At 37.3% G+C, this 22,863-nt stretch overlaps 15 protein-coding genes and 1 non-coding gene across 16 annotated transcripts; 8 read left to right on the top strand and 8 right to left on the bottom strand.

Annotated features, from left to right (window-relative positions):
- Positions 1-15: 15 nt before the first annotated feature.
- Positions 16-86, bottom strand: NCAS0Btrna16G. The gene has a single exon. It is a non-coding gene; the product is annotated as a tRNA-Gly (tRNA).
- A 191-nt stretch (positions 87-277) lies between these two features.
- On the top strand, positions 278-1,066 carry NCAS0B02190 (uncharacterized protein; the record flags this gene model as incomplete). Its single annotated transcript, XM_003674629.1, has 1 exon — positions 278-1,066. One exon carries the CDS (start codon positions 278-280, stop codon positions 1,064-1,066), a length of 789 nt encoding a protein of 262 aa, XP_003674677.1.
- A 198-nt stretch (positions 1,067-1,264) lies between these two features.
- On the top strand, positions 1,265-3,097 carry PGI1 (glucose-6-phosphate isomerase; the record flags this gene model as incomplete). The annotated part of the gene is made up of 1 exon (XM_003674628.1): positions 1,265-3,097. One exon carries the CDS (start codon positions 1,265-1,267, stop codon positions 3,095-3,097), a length of 1,833 nt encoding a protein of 610 aa, XP_003674676.1.
- A 304-nt stretch (positions 3,098-3,401) lies between these two features.
- Positions 3,402-4,646, top strand: MSI1 (Msi1p; the record flags this gene model as incomplete). Its single annotated transcript, XM_003674627.1, has 1 exon — positions 3,402-4,646. One exon carries the CDS (start codon positions 3,402-3,404, stop codon positions 4,644-4,646), a length of 1,245 nt encoding a protein of 414 aa, XP_003674675.1.
- Positions 4,647-4,984: 338 nt separating this feature from the next.
- On the bottom strand, positions 4,985-5,332 carry AIM4 (Aim4p; the record flags this gene model as incomplete). The annotated part of the gene is made up of 1 exon (XM_003674626.1): positions 4,985-5,332. The coding sequence occupies one exon, from the start codon at positions 5,330-5,332 to the stop codon at positions 4,985-4,987; it is 348 nt and encodes a 115-aa protein (XP_003674674.1).
- A 264-nt stretch (positions 5,333-5,596) lies between these two features.
- MED8 (RNA polymerase II mediator complex subunit MED8) lies at positions 5,597-6,253 on the top strand (the record flags this gene model as incomplete). The annotated part of the gene is made up of 1 exon (XM_003674625.1): positions 5,597-6,253. The coding sequence occupies one exon, from the start codon at positions 5,597-5,599 to the stop codon at positions 6,251-6,253; it is 657 nt and encodes a 218-aa protein (XP_003674673.1).
- Positions 6,254-6,495: 242 nt separating this feature from the next.
- On the bottom strand, positions 6,496-7,620 carry RIM2 (Rim2p; the record flags this gene model as incomplete). Its single annotated transcript, XM_003674624.1, has 1 exon — positions 6,496-7,620. One exon carries the CDS (start codon positions 7,618-7,620, stop codon positions 6,496-6,498), a length of 1,125 nt encoding a protein of 374 aa, XP_003674672.1.
- A 550-nt stretch (positions 7,621-8,170) lies between these two features.
- RPL21A (60S ribosomal protein eL21) lies at positions 8,171-9,067 on the bottom strand (the record flags this gene model as incomplete). Its single annotated transcript, XM_003674623.1, has 2 exons — positions 8,171-8,642; positions 9,057-9,067. The coding sequence occupies 2 exons, from the start codon at positions 9,065-9,067 to the stop codon at positions 8,171-8,173; spliced, it is 483 nt and encodes a 160-aa protein (XP_003674671.1).
- A 795-nt stretch (positions 9,068-9,862) lies between these two features.
- Positions 9,863-10,840, bottom strand: RPS9B (40S ribosomal protein uS4; the record flags this gene model as incomplete). Its single annotated transcript, XM_003674622.1, has 2 exons — positions 9,863-10,437; positions 10,834-10,840. 2 exons carry the CDS (start codon positions 10,838-10,840, stop codon positions 9,863-9,865), a joined length of 582 nt encoding a protein of 193 aa, XP_003674670.1.
- Positions 10,841-11,176: 336 nt separating this feature from the next.
- Positions 11,177-11,617, top strand: NTC20 (Ntc20p; the record flags this gene model as incomplete). Its single annotated transcript, XM_003674621.1, has 1 exon — positions 11,177-11,617. One exon carries the CDS (start codon positions 11,177-11,179, stop codon positions 11,615-11,617), a length of 441 nt encoding a protein of 146 aa, XP_003674669.1.
- Positions 11,618-11,741: 124 nt separating this feature from the next.
- On the bottom strand, positions 11,742-12,638 carry GDT1 (putative ribosome biosynthesis protein GDT1; the record flags this gene model as incomplete). The annotated part of the gene is made up of 1 exon (XM_003674620.1): positions 11,742-12,638. One exon carries the CDS (start codon positions 12,636-12,638, stop codon positions 11,742-11,744), a length of 897 nt encoding a protein of 298 aa, XP_003674668.1.
- Positions 12,639-13,340: 702 nt separating this feature from the next.
- On the top strand, positions 13,341-14,753 carry SEN54 (tRNA splicing endonuclease subunit SEN54; the record flags this gene model as incomplete). The annotated part of the gene is made up of 1 exon (XM_003674619.1): positions 13,341-14,753. The coding sequence occupies one exon, from the start codon at positions 13,341-13,343 to the stop codon at positions 14,751-14,753; it is 1,413 nt and encodes a 470-aa protein (XP_003674667.1).
- A 104-nt stretch (positions 14,754-14,857) lies between these two features.
- BRO1 (Bro1p) lies at positions 14,858-17,464 on the bottom strand (the record flags this gene model as incomplete). The annotated part of the gene is made up of 1 exon (XM_003674618.1): positions 14,858-17,464. One exon carries the CDS (start codon positions 17,462-17,464, stop codon positions 14,858-14,860), a length of 2,607 nt encoding a protein of 868 aa, XP_003674666.1.
- A 397-nt stretch (positions 17,465-17,861) lies between these two features.
- On the top strand, positions 17,862-18,716 carry MBA1 (Mba1p; the record flags this gene model as incomplete). Its single annotated transcript, XM_003674617.1, has 1 exon — positions 17,862-18,716. One exon carries the CDS (start codon positions 17,862-17,864, stop codon positions 18,714-18,716), a length of 855 nt encoding a protein of 284 aa, XP_003674665.1.
- Positions 18,717-18,845: 129 nt separating this feature from the next.
- On the bottom strand, positions 18,846-20,633 carry NCAS0B02060 (uncharacterized protein; the record flags this gene model as incomplete). Its single annotated transcript, XM_003674616.1, has 1 exon — positions 18,846-20,633. One exon carries the CDS (start codon positions 20,631-20,633, stop codon positions 18,846-18,848), a length of 1,788 nt encoding a protein of 595 aa, XP_003674664.1.
- A 289-nt stretch (positions 20,634-20,922) lies between these two features.
- Positions 20,923-22,608, top strand: ELP3 (Elongator subunit ELP3; the record flags this gene model as incomplete). Its single annotated transcript, XM_003674615.1, has 1 exon — positions 20,923-22,608. The coding sequence occupies one exon, from the start codon at positions 20,923-20,925 to the stop codon at positions 22,606-22,608; it is 1,686 nt and encodes a 561-aa protein (XP_003674663.1).
- Positions 22,609-22,863: the final 255 nt, after the last annotated feature.

Genomic DNA, 22,863 nt, shown 5'->3' with positions numbered 1-22,863 from the left:
AAAAAAAAAAATGAATGCGCAAGCCGGGAATCGAACCCGGGGCCCAACGATGGCAACGTTGGATTTTACCACTAAACCACCTGCGCTTATTTTCTTGAAAACAATGGAACATTTTTCGTAACAGATTAAATTAACTTGGTCATTTACTTTCAATATGAAAATGAACAATATAATCTCAAGTTCACCTTGATGAGCTTGACTGCCTATGTAAAAGAACAGATTGTATTTATTATGGAATTTTTATTAGTAAGACCACTCTCATAACTAACAGCTTGCAATGGATTATGAAGGAATAGATATTACGACCCCCGCACAGGAAGCCTTTTTAATGAAGGATATGAGCCAACAAAGTAAGGTTGAGCCGCCACGCAAGACCAAGCCACCTAGTTCTAGCTCTAATTCCAAGAAGACTGAATCGCGACCATATAGTAGTAGGGGTAAAGATACGCGACTGAAGAGAGGGTCTAAGATTGGGATGGAACCCACTCATATGGCTACAAACTCGGCGTTGAATTTAAGGACACCGAAGAAAACGGGGAGACATTCCAAATCGGTGGATAGCATTGAGCCTATGAAGGGGATACATCATTTCCATGGGTCCCCGGATAATAATAATACCAATAATAATAGCAAGACGGAGAGTGATACGAATGTCGACAGGGTATGGTCGGATATAGATACATTAGACGACGTTAAGAAGATGGCGCTTGAAGACAAGACGGATGGGTTCCCGCTGGACTTTGAGTCCCGATTGACACAAGTACGTCGGTCTAATGTGGACCTGCTAGTGGCGATGCGATCGAGAAATGAGCGGTTAGCCAAGGAATACGAGGTGCGAATGGACGCAGGTGCAGGTTCCACACACAAATGTTCCGGGGAGCACCACCCTGAGGGTAAACCCCAGGCAGATACTACTAACAACGAGGATGGAGGGAGCCCATCAAGTCTTGGGCGGGAGTACTCAGGGCAGTTCACCGCTATGTGTGGGAACAGAGACGCTGTCATCAACCACGAGGAGGAGCGGTACGTGGAGACGATGGTGGACATTGTCAAGCGTTTGCGCTGAGTGAGAGTGAATGAATGGAAACTGAATTAGTGGAATCCCAGACGAAACGGTCCATTGCCAGCCGAGCGAGAAAACAGGACGCTGGAAAACCCGCAACTTCCCTCTGGCAAAATCTCCAGACACGCTCGCTCTGCCCACAAAACACCGTTGCGTCGGGTTTATGCGTGCGTGGTTTTCCCATGACAGCTTCCTCAATTAATGGAAGCCAGTTCGCTATATATACTCAGCAAGGAATGCAAACCTTCCCTCTCGCACTACGCACAGCTACTATTTGGTCGGACCTTTTCCTTGTTCAATTCAATTCAATTCTATTCTATTTTATTCTTGTTACTCTTAGCTCCCATCTCTTTGAACAACAAGAACCAGATAATCATGTCTTCTTACTCTAACTTTAAATTGGCTACTGAATTGCCAGCTTGGTCTAAATTACAAAAAATCTACGATGCTCAAGGTAAGACTTTGAACGTCAAGGACGAATTCCAAAAGGATTCTAAGCGTTTCGACAAGTACTCTAAGACTTTCACCAACTACGATGGTTCCAAGATCATGTTCGATTTCTCCAAGAATTTGGTTAACGACGAAGTCTTGTCCACTTTGATCGAATTAGCTAAGGAAGCTAACGTCACTGGTCTAAGAGACGCCATGTTCGCCGGTGAACACATTAACTCCACTGAAGACCGTGCTGTCTACCACGTTGCCTTGAGAAACAGAGCTAACAAGCCAATGAAGGTTGACGGTAAGGATGTCGCTCCAGAAGTCGATGCTGTCCTACAACACATGAAGGAATTCTCTAACCAAGTCCGTTCCGGTGAATGGAAGGGTTACACTGGTAAGAAGATGACCGATATCGTTAACATTGGTATTGGTGGTTCCGATTTGGGTCCAGTTATGGTCACTGAAGCTTTGAAGCACTACGCTGGTGACTTGAAGGTCCACTTCGTCTCCAACATTGACGGTACTCACATTGCTGAAGTCTTGAAGGTTGTCAACCCAGAAACTACTTTGTTCTTGATTGCTTCTAAGACTTTCACCACCGCTGAAACCATCACTAACGCTAACTCTGCTAAGACTTGGTTCTTGCAAAACTCTGGTAACGAACCAGCTCACGTTGCTAAGCATTTCGCTGCTTTGTCCACCAACGAAACTGAAGTTGCCAAGTTCGGTATTGACACCAAGAACATGTTCGGTTTCGAAAACTGGGTCGGTGGTCGTTACTCCGTCTGGTCTGCTATCGGTTTGTCCGTTGCTCTATACGTTGGTTTCGACAACTTTGAAGCCTTCTTGAAGGGTGCTGAAGCCGTCGACAACCATTTCACTCAAACCCCATTGGAAGACAACATTCCATTATTAGGTGGTTTATTGTCCGTCTGGTACAACAACTTCTACGGTGCTCAAACCCATTTGGTTGCTCCATTCGACCAATACCTACACAGATTCCCAGCTTACTTGCAACAATTATCCATGGAATCTAACGGTAAGTCTGTCACCAGAGGTAATGTCTTTGCTAACTACTCCACTGGTTCCATCTTATTCGGTGAACCAGCCACTAACGCTCAACATTCCTTCTTCCAATTGGTTCACCAAGGTACCAAGTTGATCCCATCCGATTTCATCTTGGCTGCTCAATCTCACAACCCAATTGAAAACAAACTACATCAAAAGATGTTGGCTTCCAACTTCTTTGCTCAAGCTGAAGCCTTAATGGTCGGTAAGAACGAAGATCAAGTCAAGGCCGAAGGTGCCACCGGTGGTTTAGTCCCACACAAGGTCTTCTCTGGTAACAGACCAACCACTTCCATCTTGGCTCAAAAGATCACTCCAGCCACTTTGGGTGCCTTGATTGCTTACTACGAACACGTCACTTTCACTGAAGGTGCCATCTGGAACATTAACTCTTTCGACCAATGGGGTGTCGAATTAGGTAAGGTCCTAGCTAAGGTTATTGGTAAGGAATTAGACCAATCTGGTGCCATTGCTTCTCACGATGCTTCCACCAATGGTTTGATTAACCAATTCAAGACCTGGATGTAAGTTTAAACATTTTGTGCTTTCTCACACAATCCATCTCTTTTTACGACTTAATTAAATAATTTTACGTAACGTAAGTATTAATTTAAAACATTATAAATGCGATCAATATAGATTTACTTTTGCACTGTTACTGCTTTCCTCTCTCTTATTATTTGGATATATTGAATTTTGACGCGTCTTGCTGAAAGTTAATGAAGAAATCATATTTTCGTGTTGGGTAGATAGGTATGTCAAGTAAGTACGACCAACCAAGTAAAGAAAATTTATAGAGAAGGCCCCAGTCCGCACTCATACCTGTAACAATATGTCAGCAATTGAAGAAGAGCATGTCCCACAGTCATCAATTCCAGAAGACTTGCAACAAAGATACAGTAATTGGAAGAAAAATACAAGATTGCTTTACGATTACTTAAATACAAACTCCAAAAAATGGCCCTCTCTAACGTGCCAATTCTTCCATGATTTGGATACCACCTCAGATACACATAGAATATTACTCTCTGCATTCACTTCTTCTCAATTACCGGAGGATGAAGCCATTTACATCGCTAAACTTTCCACTTTGAAACATCTTGAATGGGCATCAATAAATAACTTTGATATGGACGAAATGGAATTTAAACCGGAAAATAATATTAAATTGCCTTCTAAAAATTTAACTAATGATATATCCATAAGATTTCCCGATGGTGACTGTAATATAGCAAGATATCTACCTCAAAACCCTGATGTCATCGCCGGTGCATCTTCCCATGGATCCATATACATATTTGATAGAACGAAACATGGGTCTTTGAGAATGAGACAATCGAAAAACTTAAAACCTTACGAGGCAGCACTATATTGTCCGCCAAAGGGAATTGAAAACGTGGAGAATACAAATGAGGCTACATCGATATCGTGGAATTTACAAAGAGAAGGTTTATTGGCATCCTGTTACTCATCTGGACAGATACAGTTATGGGATTTGAAAAAATATTCAAATTCTAAACTGGAAATGGATACCCCATTGTTAAATGTCGATTTTGATGCACTGGGTGTCAACGACGTTAATTGGCATCCTAGCCATGATTCAATATTGGCTGCATCTGGAGAAAGTAATATTATAGGACTCTTTGATAATAGATTAGGTACGGAAATACTGAGGTCTAACGAGAAAATGCACAATGGTGGAATCAATTCTTGTAAATTTAACTCTCATTGCGATTCCTTACTAATCTCTGGTGATTCAGAAGGTAGAATTAATCTCTGGGATTTAAGAAAATTGGATGGGGAACCCATAAAAACGTTACACCATGGATCCTCTATTTCGACGTTAGAATGGAACCCAAACTTGGAAACAATCGTGGCAAGTGCAGGCCAAGATGATGGGTTAGTGAAGCTGTGGGACGTGTCCACTGACGAATTAGTATTCACTCATGGTGGCCATATGTTAGGTGTGAATGATATTTCTTGGAATTTACATGATACATGGTTAATGTGTAGTGTGTCCAACGATAATTCAGTACAGGTATGGAAACCCGCTCATAATTTAGTGGAACAAGTATAAGTATGAATATAAGTACTTATGTATTATTTATACAATGACGATCTAGCTGTCTGATGCATACATCAAGAGGCAAACCTTATTATCCACCTGTATCATACATATACATCATGAGTCTTGTCTTGCTAAGTGTTTTAGTTGGAACACAATAAGATGCGATCCATTCTAAATAAAAAAATATTTGAGAAGATGCTATCCCCAAATCCAAACAGCTGAGCAAGTAGTAAGAGAGGGTACAGGATACCTAGGGCTCTTACTCAGTACCAATGTCTTAGTTTTCAAATAAGCAGAATACAGACGAACCAACGAATGCTTACCAGCAGAGTTCTTCTGATACTATTCTAGTGGTTTGACTCAATAGGTTCAGGAATATTTGTTGTATCCAAGCCAGCTAACATGGGGTTGATTGGGGGCCCTCTTCGTACAAACGTCTTAGAGTTGTAAGGAATATTCCGAAGATCGAAGGGGGCCTTACCTTCTGCATTCCAATCCTTATCATAAAATATACTCTTTTCCTTTAATTCAACTAAATCTCTTTTACTTGCTTCATTCTGAGGTTGAGCGTCAAGTACAGTCTCATTTTTAATATCTTTAAAGTCTTTTCGAACCGCTGATTTATGATCCGGTTTATTTATTCTGTTGGTTTTCTTTATATCATTGGTAAGCTGATACTTTTCCTTAATTGCCATTTCACTTGATAAAAAGTGGAGCTACTACCTCAATAGTTCTTCTTATATTACTTATTGTTGGCCGTAGCACACATTGTGAACTGATTTAATAATTTTTGAATTTTCATTGTTCAAGTCCAGTTCCGAAAATATTAGAATAGTTCCTTTAGTGAAACTGAATTAAAGTGAACGTCCCATTTCGATCTACCCATTTAGAGCTAATAATTTGAAAGTCTACTAGTAATCCAAACCGATTAAATTCTAACAGGATAATAGGAATACAGCATGTCTCAATCACCAGAAAATATTGTTCCCAATCCCTCTGATGAAGCCCTGCAAAATACCGTTAAGGACAATTTCAATGACATTCCTACACAAGCGTTAGATGCTGTCAGAATGAGGTTAGCACAGCTTACGCACTCCTTGAGGAGAATCAGGGACGAACTATCAAGGGCAGAACTCCCGCAATGGTACTCATTACAATCACAAATAAACGTCACGCTGTCTCAACTGATGTCTGTGACTACTACATTACAACACTTCCAGGAGACACTGGATTCAACTGTAGTGTATCCTCTGCCTAAATTTCCAACGACTTCACATGAGAATCTTTTAACCACTCTTCTAAGGAAAAAAAATGCACCAGAGGTTGATGATTGGATTTCAGATGCTAGAGAAACCCTCGGAATTGATTTAAGTACTATTGACCCTAAACAACTCGAAAAAACACTTCAAAATGACAAGGATATTACAAAATGGGCATTAGGTATCTTTACTACGGAATTTGAGAAACATAACTTCAAAGACCTTGAAAACGAAGATGAATTGAATTTAAGCTCCAAAAATAATTACAAACCAAGTAAACCTTTCAGTGTTGAAAGTATATTGAACTTCACTTACAGAGGAGAATTGGCTTTATCTTCTACTCAAGAAGAAGTATGATTTTCAGACGCAGAAACCATCCATTGTTATAAGTAAAACCACTCAAGCAAGACTCATCAATTTTGTTAATATTACCGACCATGGCAACCAGAAATTGAAAATCAATAATAAATAACAATATAACATAATAAAATAATAGATCTATCAATTATATTTATTTACAAGACATTAATTACGTAATAATGTTGGGTATTCAGCTCTGATTGTGAGGTAGCGCAGATTCCTTTAATGTGCAATATGATCTAGGATAGAAGCCTAATGACAAGTTCCCAAGTACCGAACATGATAATACTATTCGGAACTGTTCTCATCAGATGTGGAGTTAACCCACTATACATTGATGCTAGACCTTCTTCTTTAATTATTACTCTAAAACTTTGTACTAAACCAGTATATTTTGGTTTTCCATTTTCCATTGGCATTTGTCTTAGTCTTGTTCTAACAACTTCATGAGGGTAGGTAACGATACTTGCTATGAATTTAGCAACACCTGCACTTCCCGATCTCTGGCACCATTCTTTTATCTTTTCAGTTCTGCTCTTTGTCAATTGACCCTCATGTCCAAATTTCTCTATGGAACGTTGTTTTATTAAATGTTTCATTTGTTCGTACAGTAGCCATTGAAGAATACCTTCAATTGAACCCAAATATGATGCACTCAACCCTCTATACAGTCCATATATACCTTCACTTTTCAGTACTGTCTTAAGACAGTCCCATGAGTTTTTATATTTTCTTGTTGTGCCTGCTTTATCTAACTGTACTCTTGTTTTGATCATCCAAATTGGGTTTGTCGCGGTTGAGGTGGCCCAACCTGCAGTCGCGGCTGACATTAGATGGATCAATGGTGTCTCCTGCCCATTATTAAAGGCTTTGGAATATATTTCTTTTGTAGTACCATAAGTAAAAAAGTTGATACTTCTGGCTGGGATGACACCGACCAGATTGGGGCCTAACCCTTTGAAAAGACTTCTGAAACCTTCTCTTTTATAAACATTTCCTAAAATCCCAAATGTTTCTTTAAAATGAGTACCTGCTTGGACAAGTGAATTGGCTATCTTCGAGTTATGGGCTGCCGTCACCGTAGCTGCTTTTGATTTATACACTGATTGGTAGATATCACTTTGTAACCTCGTCTTAACTAAATCAAACGGACAAGTAACAACGGCACCTGCCATACCACCAATCCCACCTGCTACAAAATGTACCCACGGTTTAACATTTGGATGGCTTTCAGGTTTTATTTTTTTCGTACTATCTTCTAAATTTTGAGCTGCTCTAAGATTGGACGCCCTTTCATCACTTCCTAAGTATGGTGTCGATTCAATGGCTTCTTCTTCCAGCTCTGTTAATGATTTTTTTCCCATTTTTGAACCTTTCAGACTTAATTATCTCGTATGGTAGAGAAATTTGCTTTCAATATTATCACCTAAGATTGCAGTGTTGATGGGGTCGTTTTCAGACCTTGATTAAAATATTCAATAATAGAGTGTTCTATTATCAACTAATTTGCTCCAGAGAAAGGATAAAAGCTTCACAGATCGTAATATTATTCGAATCAAATTGAATTAAAACTGCATCCTATGCACTCTTGAATATTTCATGCTCTTAAAAAACGATATATCGAAAATGTGCCAGGCGAAAAAAAAGTAGAACGAATACGGAGAATATTGTGAAGTGTCACTGAAACATAAAGCTGGAGAAGTTAAAGAGGTTACCGAATATTCAGAATATTCATACTTACTTATGCTTGATTATATATGATATTTATTTCTGTTACATAACGACCGCCAGCCTTGCACCTTGTATCCTTTGAATACATTCAGTAGTTTAATCGAAAGAATTTCTTAGTTATATATTATATGAAAGAAAATATAAAAGATATTTAAAGATAGGGGAAAACACCAATCCATTAAATTAGATGAAGGTTTCGTATGGAACTGGAGCCAAAGTTTGAGGAACATTACCTTCAGTGGAAACAACACGGGCTTCTCTTGGTTGAGCTGGTTGTCTCTTCAATTGGACAGCAACACCTTGGGCCTTAGCTTCGACTCTCTTGGCAGCGTTAGTCTTAACTCTGTCCAAAAATTCTTGTCTACATTTGGAGTGCTTGATATGTTCAATTCTCAAGTTCAATCTCTTTTCCAAATATCTGTTACCAACCATCTTGTTGATTATGACACCAACGGAAGACTTGGTGACGTTGTAAACAACACCGGTCTTACCTTGGTAAAACTTGTGTGGCATACCCTTTTGGATAGAACCGTTAGCCTTGATGTCGACAATGTCACCAACCTTGTAGACCTTCAAGTATGTTGACAAAGCAATGGCACCATGCTTTCTGAAGTCACGTTGGAACATGTAACGAGTACGAGATCTGTAACCGTGTCTGTTAAAATATTAGAAAATTATATTATTTTTCATTCATTGTTAGTAATGCTTATTTTTCAATTTAGCTGAGTAAAATATTATTGAATCGTGGATACGAAATTCCTAATGTCTTCTTGGTATGCCTTTATTTCTATTTTTTTGAGATTGATCTATAAATTTTTGGTCATTTCCTTGCCTGTTGAATTCTCCTTTCATATTAATAATCTTGTATTCTTTAACTGTTCCATCAGCTCCACTTCCCAATCGGTTCCCAATTCCTTCAATGGCTAGATGCTACCTATATCCCTTTCCCGATTCCACTAAAGTCATGACTGATTTCACAATTTTATCACATCGTTTCATTTTGACGTAATTCTCTTCATTCCGCACTGGTTTCCAATAATATTAAAATTTCTTAGACGTTTCCACATACGATTTACCCATTTTTGCTGATTGTCCTTGTGTTGTTAGGGTTCTTTAAACTTTGAAAGGTAAATTTGTTGTATAGCCTTTATTAGTATGTTATTGTTCAATAATTCACTAGATTGCCATGGGTTCAGACCATCGTAGGCCGTGGTTAGAGACAGCCCCAATGGGAAAGCAGCTTAGGCGGAGATGCTAGACGGAAGACTCAGGTATTGTCTGCCTAGAATATTGCATTTTCGCCAGACCGTTTCCGCCTGGGGCAGTTTCCGCCTAAGGACAAGCAATTTTTCAAGAGTTTCAAAGAAATCTCAAATTCAGACCTGAATGCACGGGTGGTAAACAGTCAAACAAAGTTAGAGAAAAATAACCGGAGTACATTGTCCATTGTTAAATACATTGGGAACATCCTGACGGTTACTCAAAAGAAGTTACGATACAATGTTTCTCTCGAAACTACTAAAATAATGTAATTCAATACAAGTTTATAGTATATAGTTTCCCTTATTTACTGACGTAGGTGGGAATGCTTAAAGGGCAGGAGGTCATTCTTCAGCTGTTTTGGAAGTAGCCGCTCAGGTGAGGTATGTTACTGCTGGCTTGAAAATAGAATGAAGCAGTTTGCAATGGTGAAAATACATGTTTTAGATTCATAATGGAGACAATTAACTGATGAAGCTAACGCTGAGAATTAACTTAAAATATTATATGGAACAATCGAGCTAATGGCGACAATAGAATGTAAATATTTAGTCCGCATATATAAATCAGGTATATAAAAATACTATACAATTATGATATTATGGGTTAATTAATTTATTCTTCGTCTTCAGCGGCTTCTTCTTCAGCACCTTCAGACTTTCTGGCAGCGTTCTTTCTGGCAACTCTACCTGGTCTGGCACCACCGAATGGAGAAGTAGAAGCAAAGTCAATGTGCTTTTCAGAGTCTAATCTGACCATGAAAGATGGGATGTTGACGATTTGCTTACCAACAGCAATATGTCTTTGGGAAATCAAGACTCTAGCGTGGTGAACAGACTTGGCCAAACCCAACTTGTAAACTTGAGTTTGCAATCTTCTTTCCAAGAAATCTTCGACCTTCAAAGCCAAAACATAATCTAACTTCTTCTTATCTTCGGACAAGACACCAATTCTCACCAATCTTCTGATCAAGGCATTACCTTCGAACAATCTCTTTGGGTCCTTTTCATCTCTGGTCAATAAATCTCTGGCAGCACGACGAATCTTGGATAATTGGAAAGAAATTCTGTAAATTTCTCTCTTGTTCTTCAAACCGAATTCACCGGCCAACTTCAATTCAGCGTCCAAACGAGAAGATTCGTATGGTCTGGATGGAGTGGAGTAAGTCTTAGAGTAAGTTCTTGGGGCTCCTATTTAAAAAAAAAATTAAAAAAATTAAATTGTTAGTCCCAGCTTGTTTCAAATGGCAATAAAAAAACAATGGAGATTTCTACGAGGTTCAAGAAGGTACTCATATAAAATATTAATGGAGTCTAGAAAAGAAGAAAAATGCTTGAAAATCCAGCCTCAACTTTGAAAAACGGGAAAAGTCAACACATTTCAAATTCATAGAACGAAAAGTTTCATTTACTGAAGTGTCGGGGATTCAGTGAAACAAAACTATTCAATTTGAAATAATGTGTTTTAAATGTCCGCTTTAATCATGCGTAGGTCTGTGATTCTTCTCTACTTTTCTCATTTCAAAACTCATTAATCATTTATGAGGACCCGAACCTCTGAATCATTCCTTGATTTGGGGTACGTACTTGGCATTGTGGCTTATCTTTAGTGTCTTGGTGGTCTTGAAGAAAAAAGTGAAATTGCAATATAATTGAAGATTCACTTTATAGTTTAACCTAACTCTATGCAATATTTGGTATAGTCGCAGATTGGTGATGTGAGATTTGTTCCCGATTGCGCGGTTTTGTCAAATGAGAAGGCGATTATCTTGAATTTTTCAGAATATTTTTTGAAGAGAAAATATTTGGTGGACGGATGTTGAGAAACAGTCACAGATTATGTCACTGAAAATGTAAATAATATGAATGAGGTTTATCAATAACGATAGTTGGGTTATATATTCAAGACTGTGAGAACCTTTGTATCGAAATGTCATATATTCAGAAACAAACATTATTAAGAAAAAGAAGACTAGCTGAACTGCAAGAGAGGATACGAAATGCAGGGGACCACTCTTCATTATCAGAGTCTAAAAGGCCGGAGAAGCTGAGAAATAATGACCAACAACTATCCAATAACAAGATATATAATAGTTTCGGTGAAGACGAAGGGACTACCGTTGAGATCCTAGCTAGGAACATCGAAAAAGAAAGTTTAAGCGTGTCTGGACAAATAGCTGATGCGATGGGAATGGAACTCCGAAGTGGAGAAGAAAAGGAAGGAGAAAATGTAAACCAAAAAGCCAGTGTAACTAAGGATCTAAAACTCAGGATGAGAAGCAGTCTAGAGCAATTAGATAAACAAACTGAAAAGGCATTAAAAAGAATTTTACGAGAAAGGCTGATAAAAGAATCTGCAAATGAAACATAAAATTTAAACATTATTCATAAAAAATGAATCTATAATCATTATATTTTTTTGAGGATGTATATACTACTGTATCAAATCATGAAGAAATAAATTTAGTTCCTGACACAGCACCAAACGAATATTCTTAAACATTAGTTGGTTCTCCAGAAAATGTGAAGCATTGATAGATGTACATCAAGGCGAATAAGTAGAATAGAACTGCACCGGTCAAAGTGATTGTTCTCATACTAATCTTAGTAGCCAGATATCTTCCACCAATGACAGCAACACCGGAACAAATAAGATGACCAACGATAGCACCAGCAATGGCATACCAATAATCGTTATTAGACGCCAAGGCAATGATACTAATTTGAGAACGGTCACCAAGCTCACCTAAGAAAGTCATAGCAAAGACTTGAACGAATACGGGCGATAAGATATATGATGCTAAATCCTGAACCTTATCCAAACAAACAAATAGGCAATTTTTTTTAGATCTTAATTTATCCATAGGACCCTTTTCAAGGTCTTTCGAAGAATGATCTATGTCATTAAGAGCAATTTCTTCTTCCACTTCAGCCATTTCTTCATTGACACCAGCAACTTTCTCCATACTCAAACCTTCCATGGTTAATTTATAACCAAAAACCAAAAATAGGAGACCTGCTAAAAGGGATGTGATTTGTTCAGGAATGAAATACGAAAATGTGTGACCAGCTATCCCAGACAAGATGGTCATAATAGCCAAAGATGAAGCAGCCGCAGAATACACCAAGAATCTTGGATGACGCATTGCCATCAAGGCAGCGATTAGAAATGTCTTATCACCAATTTCTGAAAAACCAATCATGGAAACAGCCATGAAGAACGAGTTTCTTGGTTGAGATATATTTTCCGCAACTTCCTGAGTATTAGCAGCGGTACCTGTAAGAGCTGAAGTATCCGGACTTGTCTTTGCATTTGCTTGGGATGTCGAAGCAGCAAATGTAATACCTGCTAAACTGGCCAATATCAGTATATTCTTGGAGGAAGTCTTCATCGTTGTGGAATGGGTATTAAAACTTGAAATGGTACCAAGTAAACTTCTCTTTTCTCGGTAATTGCGAAGAGTTGATGTTTCTTTAATATGAATGCACTATCCCTACCTTAATCTTTCAAGGACTGTGTATAATTAATGAATGGATGTGTCGAAAAAAAACAATTTGAGATAATTTTGGTCCGTTTCTTTTTCTTTTGTACGTAAGCATTAAGGATTACATAATCTTTATTTACTCAAGACATTCTTCAAACGACTTTGATAGTTCTTCTTAGTGGAAACTCAGAAAAGAAAGCAAACCACAAACCCATTCCAAGCTTAGCACTCTTGGAACCTTTTAACCAGAAGTTAGTGCCGTTCTCACACTGTTGGATTAAGAAGCTAATATCTATGTTTGGAGAAACCTTTCAAAGAAGTGTTTTGACATTTGTCTTCAAAATTTATCAGCTGGTTGGCCATTTTTATTTTTAATGGTTAGCTTCTATTTAAGAGAACTTTATCAGTTTCAAAGATATCTTTATCTCATGTCGAATCTTCATGGCAACTTTGAATTTTATTTTATCAGCGTCATTTACTGGCGCGCATTTTAATTTTCGAATTATTGTTTAATGTGATGAGATGAAATATTGCAGCAATGGTCGATAAAATAGAGACAAAACTCACTTATTTCAGGGGATTCTGTGTTCAGGTATACGAGACCTAAAAATGTCGATTGCTATCCCAGCTAATATACAAATTTCGGCTGGTGAAGATGCTGATTTAGAAGATGATGAACAAACACAAGATTGGTCCGAGATAGCGAAGCTTTCTAGAACTAATGAAGCTATAGCTGTTATACCAAAGAGAGGCGAGAAGGATTTTGAACCTGATGAAACCAACATGCAGGAGTTACTATTATATAGAGCCCAGAAGGCTATGTTTGATACACTCACAAATTTCATTAGAGGATCCATCATTAAATCACAAGTTAAGGCATATTATATTCCTGAAACACACTTGGCATACATACCTCAACCTAGAGGCAATTTTATGAACACCATGGGGAGAGCAACATCATCGGGGGATTTTTTTTTGCAATTTCACGAATTCGTGTATTTGGCAGAAAGAGGTACAGTCACTCCTTTCATAAAGACTGAAGAGTTGGACATTCCATTAAGCATACAGGATTTGTATGTCCTTTTCAAGGATCAGAACGAACTCGATACCTTTGCCATATATGCTCATTTGAAGAGATTGGGGTTTATAGTGACAAGTGCTGATGATACATCATATGACACAACATCCTTCTACGCACCATCATCGGTCTGCAGCAAACGTTCACACTTACAACTTTTATACAATGCCTTGACGGGCTCACTTGCACAGCAAAAAATATCCCTCCATAATCGGTGGTTTTTCAGTCCATGGAATTTTTATTTTCAGAAATATACATCTTCTCCACAATTGTATAGAGGATTGAATACTCTAATACCTTCCACAAACATTCCAAAGACAGTCATTGATCTTCGTGGAACGTTTCGTGACACTGTGCAAAATGAAAATACTGATCTAAAGATTAATTTCAATGTCTGGAAACCTCAAACTAATTATAAAAAAAAAAGTCCTGGTCTTCCAGATTATCAAGTTGTTATATATAATAAAAATGATCCATCAAGTCATTTCCCCACTTACTCCGAAATTAAAGGTATTTTTAATTCTTTGGATTATAAATTTGAATTCCTTCAAGAAGGAATGGATTGGGATGCATCTACCTACACAAATGGCATTAAAAGATCAGAGTATTTGACGAGTTTGAAATCAAAAGCAAAACAAAAAAAATCAAGTGATAATCCAATGAATAAAAATGTGAAAACGCGACGCCCAGCCTCTTCGTTCTCACCTCAAGTACAGCAATTAAGAAGATTGAGAAATGGGTTTAGAACTTTCTTACTAGCTATCATGGATGATGGAATAATAAGTTTTGTTAAGATATCGGAAGCTGATTTCGGTTCAGAAAACGTTTGGCATTCTCCAATGCTTCATAAAGTGAGAAAATCACCTTTTAATAGAAACAAGAAAAATGGTAAAAATGTAGAAGGACCACAGAAGTTCAGTGCAAGTACCATTGAGAAAAAGTAGTAAACACTATTGAAACTTACATAGCTAAAAGAAAAAAGAGTATAGTTGTAATATTATATAATCCTTTCAACATTTTCTTAATTTTCGTTCTTTCCTTTCTATCACTATGTACTATACTTGGAATATAAGTTTTCATCAAAAACGGATGTTTTATTATAAAACGAAGTTGGATTTTGTTGCAGTTCACGCTCTTCATTTTCAACTTGTTGTCTCCTCGATAATAAATCATTCATTCCCATGGGAGGCTGTTTTGGTGGTACTTGAGGCGCTCCCAGCGAAGCTTGGGCTTGAGGTACAGGAATAGGTGGACGTTGGTAATTTGATGGTGCAGGTTGAGATGGAAAGTTGTTCATCCCGAAAGTAGATTCGACATATGCAGGTGGACCTTCTTGCATATGAGTTCTATTAGGTTCGTTCGAGAAAGTGCCTTGATATTGCTGTGTGTGGTTCAAATTTAAATTATCGAATCTGGAGTTAAGATCAGAAGGTGGTATAGGAGAGTATGAACTCGTACCCATTCTTTGTGGTTGCATAGGAAGTGGAGGACGTGCAGGAGGAGGTTGCATCGTGATGTTAGAAGTGTTTCTAGATGGATTTTGCTCAACTGAGTTCTGTAAATCTTTGCTCATCTTAAGTAGAGAGTTGTAGAAATTCAATCCCTTCTGAATATCTGAACTAAATATGGTGAACTTAGTTGTAGCCTCTTCCAATTTGTCAAAAAACAATTTTCGTTCAAGTTCAGCCTTTTGCTCTTCCGGTGTTTTGTCTTGTATTCCGGTCAGGCCAAATATGTTATCCAATTCGATTTTAACTCCATTTATGGTGGAGCCCTGTTTGAATATTGTGGCTTCTATCCTTGTTGTCAAGGGCTCAAACTTTGCTAACTCACTTTCAAACAATGATTGCAATTCGGCATCCGACTTATCCTTATTGGCTAACAACAGACTAGTGATATCATCATTATTATTAACGTAATCTTTCAATTCACCCATCGTTCTCGCACGTTCCTCTTTTAATAGTCTCAGGTCTTCAGCAAATTGGGTTATAGCCTTTAATTTAGACAATATTAATTCTGTCTTAGAATCGTCAATATCTAACAAGCTTGGTTGGAAAGCTCCTGCTGACTGAAATTCATCAAACTTTCTCCATAGCGAAGAATCATTGCATAACAGCTTGATCTCAGCTACGTATGGTTTAATAAGTCTAAACAGTTTCTCATCAGACTGTGATGCTTCGACTAATGACGCTTTCAATTTAAGGATATTCTCCTTTTCCTCTGCAGGTAATGTTGCCAAAATATCCAAGATTTCCTTCCTTTTTGAAGAAATGACATTAATGATTCTTTCAATATCATTAAATTCATTCTGTTGAACTGCATACGCCCATGATTTAATTTGATCTCTCATCATTTCAAGTTGTGGGTCTGCATCATTATTATTTCCACCAGTTGTATATTTCTTTTTTAGGTCATTGATCAACTTGGGTAAGTTGGTAAATTCCACGAACGACGTATATTCCAAGTCTGCAGTTTCCACTGATTCCATTTCCTTTCTTAGTAGCTGAGCTTTTTCTTCTGAGTAAATACTTTCTTTTTCATATATTTCCATTGGGACAATTCCCTTATACAAAATATCTGCATCATTTGAGCTTGCGTCCATATAGGGTTGTAATTGCTGTAGCCAAGTCGGGGATTTAATGGCATCCATTGGCTTGATACTTTCGATTGAGACACTAGATGGAATCAAATCATGATATATATAATCATTATCCTTGTTAAACTCTCTCATTTTATTGTTAATGGTCTCTTTAAACCCTTCGAAATCGAAATAATCGTTTAATGAGGATCTAAAAGGGAATGCTGAAACAATGTTTTGGTTAGCGATCTTCAAAAATGCGATAGATTGACCGATTTTATTCTCTTGCACCAAATGCAGGGCATAATAATATGCAGTAATCGATCTATAAAGATATGCCTTACAAGTCATAATTGTACTCCATCTGGGTTCACCATATGGTGAAACACCTCCCTCTGGAGCCTTTAGATATTTCGAGCATTTGTCCACTAAGTTGTAAGTAGCAAATGCCAATTTGCTAATTAGGGAAGCCTGCTTTTCAGCTGTGGGACTACTTAATAATTTTGATAAGAATACTTCCTGTGCTTCTGCATGACATAAGTTCGTTAGGAATTGAGTATTCTCAGCTTTTAAGTCAACTGATGGCGAGTTTAGAAAGTTTTCAGATAAATACTGGAAAGTTGTGGTAGCTTTAGATAGGAGCCCAATTGCAATCTTAGGATCGCTGTCGATTTTCTCTTTAGCAGCCTGTGAAAGAATGGCTGCAATATTGTAGAGGATGCATGACTTTTCGAAGGTTATGGTATGTTGCTTATACTTTTGATCCTTTGGAGTTAACGAATATTCAGCATCGTACCAGATGAAATCGATCTTCAATTGTGAACTATTCTTACCGACCCGTAAATTTAAATGCTCTAGCAGAGCATAATATTTATAATTTTGTTCTAATAATGCATCAGGGGCTAATTCGCCATTAGCATTATTTCTTAAATGGTCCAAATTGGAGGTCAATTTTTCATCATAAAAGCTCTCCCAATTTCTGGACCCATATGATTTCTTCAAATAATTGGAAAGACTCTTCTTCCAATTAACCTTTTCTGTATCCTTAAGCTTCAAATCAATGATATAAGGTTTCATATTCTCTTTTTACTTACTCAACCACTATGCTGCTCGAATTGAAGGGTGGTTTGCTACTCCTTCAACGTTCAAACTCAAATCTAAGTTCAAGAGTTCAAGAGCTCCCTACGCTATCTTACGTAAGCAAGACTATCAGTATACTCTTGAATATGACTGTACTTTTGTTACGGAAAGATTATTGGCGATAGGCTTCACTCCTTGCTTATATTATCAAACTGATCATGATCAGATAGTTATCTACTTTACAAATGGCCCTTCAGGCAAGATTTCTTTAATTCTTGACTGTGTACCTTCGGAATAAGAAACGCCTTTCAGAAGAAAACCATTAAAATCGCTCCTCTACTTTCAAATACAGCTATAGAATCGTAATACAAGCTAACCAATAAGAACATTAAAGATGATCAGGGCCCCTCTTAGCCGTACTCTTTATCAGCCCCTATACCTTAATACGTTAAGACAGACTCGTTCAAGGCTATTTTCCAGCTCAATGACCAGATTAGGGGACGGGGATTCAAATCCGATAGATAAGGTTGAGAAACCTGACCCCATAAATCCACGAGTTATTGGTATTGCTATGGATATGTTTATTCCTTCATCATTCAGAAATTATCCAAATGTGTTTCTGCATCCTGCTATCTGTCTTAACGCTCTCATTAGAAGAGTGTACAATTTTGGTTTAAATACCATCAATGTCGGATTATTTAGGTATCAATCCGGTATGAAGCCCAACTTTCTTCTTTGGAAGAACAAAGCCATAGAACTTTATATAAAAGTTAACACTGCTTTTGCTGAAAAAAAAGTAAATTCAGTGAAGGATTGCACCTCAATTTGGGTTGACGAGGCATTACAGGCAAGAGTAAAGTCTTTACCAAAAAATATATTACTTGAATGGGAATTGCTTAAATTTAATGAGGTCCCAAAAATTGTGTCAGTTCAGCCAATGATGATTCCAGGTAGGCCTCTGGAACATATTCAATTGGTTTACAGGTTTAACACAAGACAGAGATTGATCAAAATCGATAAATGTACAGAAATGACAGATACAGTAGAGAGAGACGTTATTGACTATATTTCATTCTTTTGTGATGCAACAACTAACGAAATGTATATAATGGGATCCCTATTTGAAAGTAAACCTGAAGGGAAATTACCAAAGAAGACTTATTCAGATGATAATAAAGAGGCTATTAGGAAAATGAGAATTTGCGGTGATCTTTATAGGGTGGAACCAGTTGATGGTAAGTCAACATAAATTTAAATAAGATATCGTGTAAATATTCAGTACAATGTTAATATAGAATGTGTTTCTGAGAAATAGTATATTATGCTGTAATGTTTATTAGCTCATGTATACAGAAATACAATTGGTAATATTACCCTTTCATAATGGACTGAAGCTACCGCCTATAAGTTCTTTTTCAGTAAATAGGTTTGACCGATCTTTGTACGTCTTCGCCAAATTTGTCATTGCTAGCGAAGGTGACGCACTTGTGTATATCTCTTGATTAATTGATGAATGCATATTATAATGCGCGGTTATTAAATTCTTATCAGTCCAAAGGGACAATCCATCATCAAAATATAGTGGAGTCATCTCTAAAGTATTTTTTGTAATAACTGTTCTGGTAATATCATTATGCCGTATCCTATTCATCTCTTTTTTGGCTGAAAGAATAATCGGTTCATGCGACTTTTTTATTCTATGATTATATTTTCGTAAAAATGGGATAGACTCCTCTTCGCTTTTATAGTCCCTCTCTAGTGGTATAGAGCTTGAAACTGTAATGTGTTTATCATGGTTTTGCTCGTCAAAATGTATTTTTTCTGTTCCTTCAGAGTTTGTGCTAGCTACCCTATCTTCCATGAAATAGGTTTCTCTTGATGGTACTGTTGGAGTATTTGCGCCAGATATTACATTCTTACCACTAGTTTCATTTGGCATTTCTATATTCTTCGGGAAGGTTTTATCACTTTCGTTAGAAGTTCTCAACTCAGGCATCTTATTGACAATTATGGTATTGAGTCCACTTGATTCTAGCTCTGTATGTAGTTTGCCATAGCTGGGTGCATTATTGTCGATATGAACAATCGTTGAACAAGAAGAAACAGCATTACTGCTTTCTCCAATTGTATCTTGGGTAAAATTAGTTTCAGCATCAATTAATGTTTCTAATAGAGGGCTTGGAAGCAATAGAGAGAATGTTGATGTTTTTCCTACGATCCCAAGAGATAATTTTTTTTCATGAGCCGCTGTTAGTAGGGTCTCTTTATCTTCCAGTATAATATCATTATTTGAAAATAAAACATGTTCAAACCTGGTATTTTGCTCTACTAAAGGAAATTCATCAGTTTGAGGCGATTCAATTTCTGGCAAAGGTAATGAGGCTGATACATTTATGGAAGATTGTTTGAGAGGTTGCTCTTCTTCATTTCGACTGAGAGCAGGATGTACTTCATTATCATTTGTTCCTATGTCTGACGGTATTATTTGTTTGTTAATGTTACTAAAATCAGCATCATCATTATTATTATTAGATTTTTTCGCATATCCTTGGTCCATTTCATCATTTAATGGAGAGATATCGTAAATTGTTGCAGTACTCTCAATCTGCTCTTCCCCAAATTGAGACGAAGATTGGTAATCTTCAGATGGCCGAGTTTCGTTTCCACAAGTTAGTGGTGGCTCAGAAAATGAAAATATTTCTTTTGTAGCTAATGCACTATCTTCAGCGGCACTTTTTGAATTACCAGAGCTGTCAGGTTCATGTCGCCTTGGCGAATCGTTTAAACAAGTATTTATAAACTGCTTCATTTCTTCCTTGGAAGGAGGGGGCAAAACTTCATCATCACTGTCATCTCGGAGGCATTCGGCAATATGCTCTTTGATTAACCTTCGAGTTTCCCTCATGTCCTCTTGGTTTTGAGCGGTTAAATCGTTGTATGTTTCTTTTGAGTTTGTCAGGTATTCAGTTTCAGGGATTGATTCCATTGGGGATGGAAATGTAGAACTAAATAAGCTGCCATCTTCATCAGATATATCATTCGGGGATGTCATGGCGGTTATACCTCGAAGCTCGTTGTTCAGAAGATCATTATTATCAGCAACTGTGATTTCATGACGTTTTATACTATTCTCGACGTCTGAGTTGACATTTATTGGTGCTTTCATCTTCCCATAATGGTGGCAGTATTTCCTAAATCAAACCTATTCCGATTGTTTTTTGGTGCTAATGCCTGTGCATTATATTGCATAAAGTTAATTTAACGCGTTCTATCATCTTGTTTGTTTATTCGAGATCTTCAATAACTTTTCGTTACCCTCTTTTCCCTTAATTCTGAAATTTTTTTCTTGAAATTTCAATTTCGATTATTAAGCTCATCATCCCATGAATCTGAAATGAAAGATTATTAGTTCACAGCATACGAGGCTCAAGCAGGGATAACTACATCACCACAACATGGGTCGTCACGGTAAGGGTCCCAAGACCAATAAGCAAAATTTAGCTCCAGAAAAGGAACGTTTTATCCAATGTTGTTCCGACATCACATTGGAATTGACTAACTCTTTAACTTCCAACACAACGAGAGAAATCAACTTAAATGGTCTGATTACTAAATACTCCAAGAAATATAAGTTGAAACAACAGCCAAGGCTTACGGATATTATCAACTCTATTCCGGACCAATACAAGAAATACTTACTTCCTAAATTGAAGGCCAAACCAGTGCGTACTGCATCTGGTATCGCTGTTGTTGCCGTGATGTGTAAACCACATCGTTGTCCTCATATTGCATACACAGGTAACATTTGTGTCTATTGTCCTGGTGGCCCAGATTCTGATTTTGAATATTCAACCCAATCATATACAGGTTATGAACCAACGTCCATGCGTGCCATTAGGGCTCGTTACGATCCATATGAACAAGCAAGAGGTAGAGTAGAACAATTGAAACAATTGGGTCATTCCATTGATAAGGTTGAATATATTGTCATGGGTGGTACGTTTATGTCTTTACCTAATGATTATAGAGAAGATTTTATTACTAAATTGCATAACGCTTTATCTGGGTTTAATGGGAATGATCTTGATGAAGCCATTAAATATTCACAACAAAGTTTGACTAAATGTGTAGGTATCACTATTGAGACGAGACCTGATTATTGTACTGAGACTCATTTGGATGATATGTTGAGATATGGTTGTACTAGATTGGAAATCGGTGTCCAATCACTATACGAAGATGTCGCTAGAGACACGAATAGAGGACATACCGTGAAGGCTGTCTCTGAAATTTTTGCATTATCTAAGGATGCTGGTTACAAAGTTGTTGCTCACATGATGCCCGATTTACCTAACGTTGGGATGGAAAGAGATATTGAACAATTTAAAGAATATTTTGAAAATCCAGGGTTTAGAACTGATGGTTTGAAAATCTATCCTACTTTGGTTATTAGAGGTACTGGGTTATATGAACTTTGGAAATCAGGTAAATATAAATCTTATAATGCTAATGCCTTAGTCGATTTGGTGGCCAGAATTATGGCTTTAGTGCCACCTTGGACAAGAATTTATCGTGTTCAAAGAGATATTCCAATGCCGTTAGTCACCTCTGGTGTGGACAATGGTAATTTAAGAGAACTAGCATTGGCTAGAATGAAAGATCTTGGTATTTCATGTAGAGATATACGTACAAGGGAAGTGGGTATTCAAGAAGTCCATCATAAAGTTCAACCTGATCAAGTGGAGTTAATTAGAAGAGATTACTATGCTAATGGTGGTTGGGAAACTTTCTTGTCATATGAAGATCCAAAGAAAGATATTCTTATTGGGTTATTGAGATTGAGAAAGGCCACTAAGAAATATACATATAGAAAGGAATTCACGTCCCAAAGAACATCTATTGTCAGAGAACTGCACGTTTATGGTTCTGTAGTTCCGTTACATTCCAGAGATCCACGTAAGTTTCAACATCAAGGTTTTGGTACGCTGCTAATGGAAGAAGCTGAGCGGATTGCCCGTGAAGAGCATGGTTCCGAGAAGATTGCTGTTATCTCCGGTGTTGGTGTGAGAAATTATTATGCCAAATTGGGTTATGAATTGGATGGACCATATATGTCTAAGATAATAACTCCTGCATTTTAATTCCGAAAAAATGGTTTTAACAACAAACAAAGTAGACACATAGTTAATTAGTTAGTTAGTTATTTATTGAATTTATTCATTTATCATAATGTTTCGAGTTGAAACTGTTGAGTTTAAACTTTTAGGATTTTCATGGCCGTTCTATTTATATAAATATTTTTTCCCCCCTCGGTAACGAAGCAGACTTGGTACGTAGGTCGCCCAAATTTTTTATTTTTTTTTATTTTATGAATATGTTGACTTCTGTCATGTTTA

This window comes from Naumovozyma castellii, chromosome 2 (assembly GCF_000237345.1).
Source record: "Naumovozyma castellii chromosome 2, complete genome".
Taxonomy (NCBI): domain Eukaryota; kingdom Fungi; phylum Ascomycota; class Saccharomycetes; order Saccharomycetales; family Saccharomycetaceae; genus Naumovozyma; species Naumovozyma castellii.
This window is presented reverse-complemented; position numbering and strand designations above follow the sequence as displayed.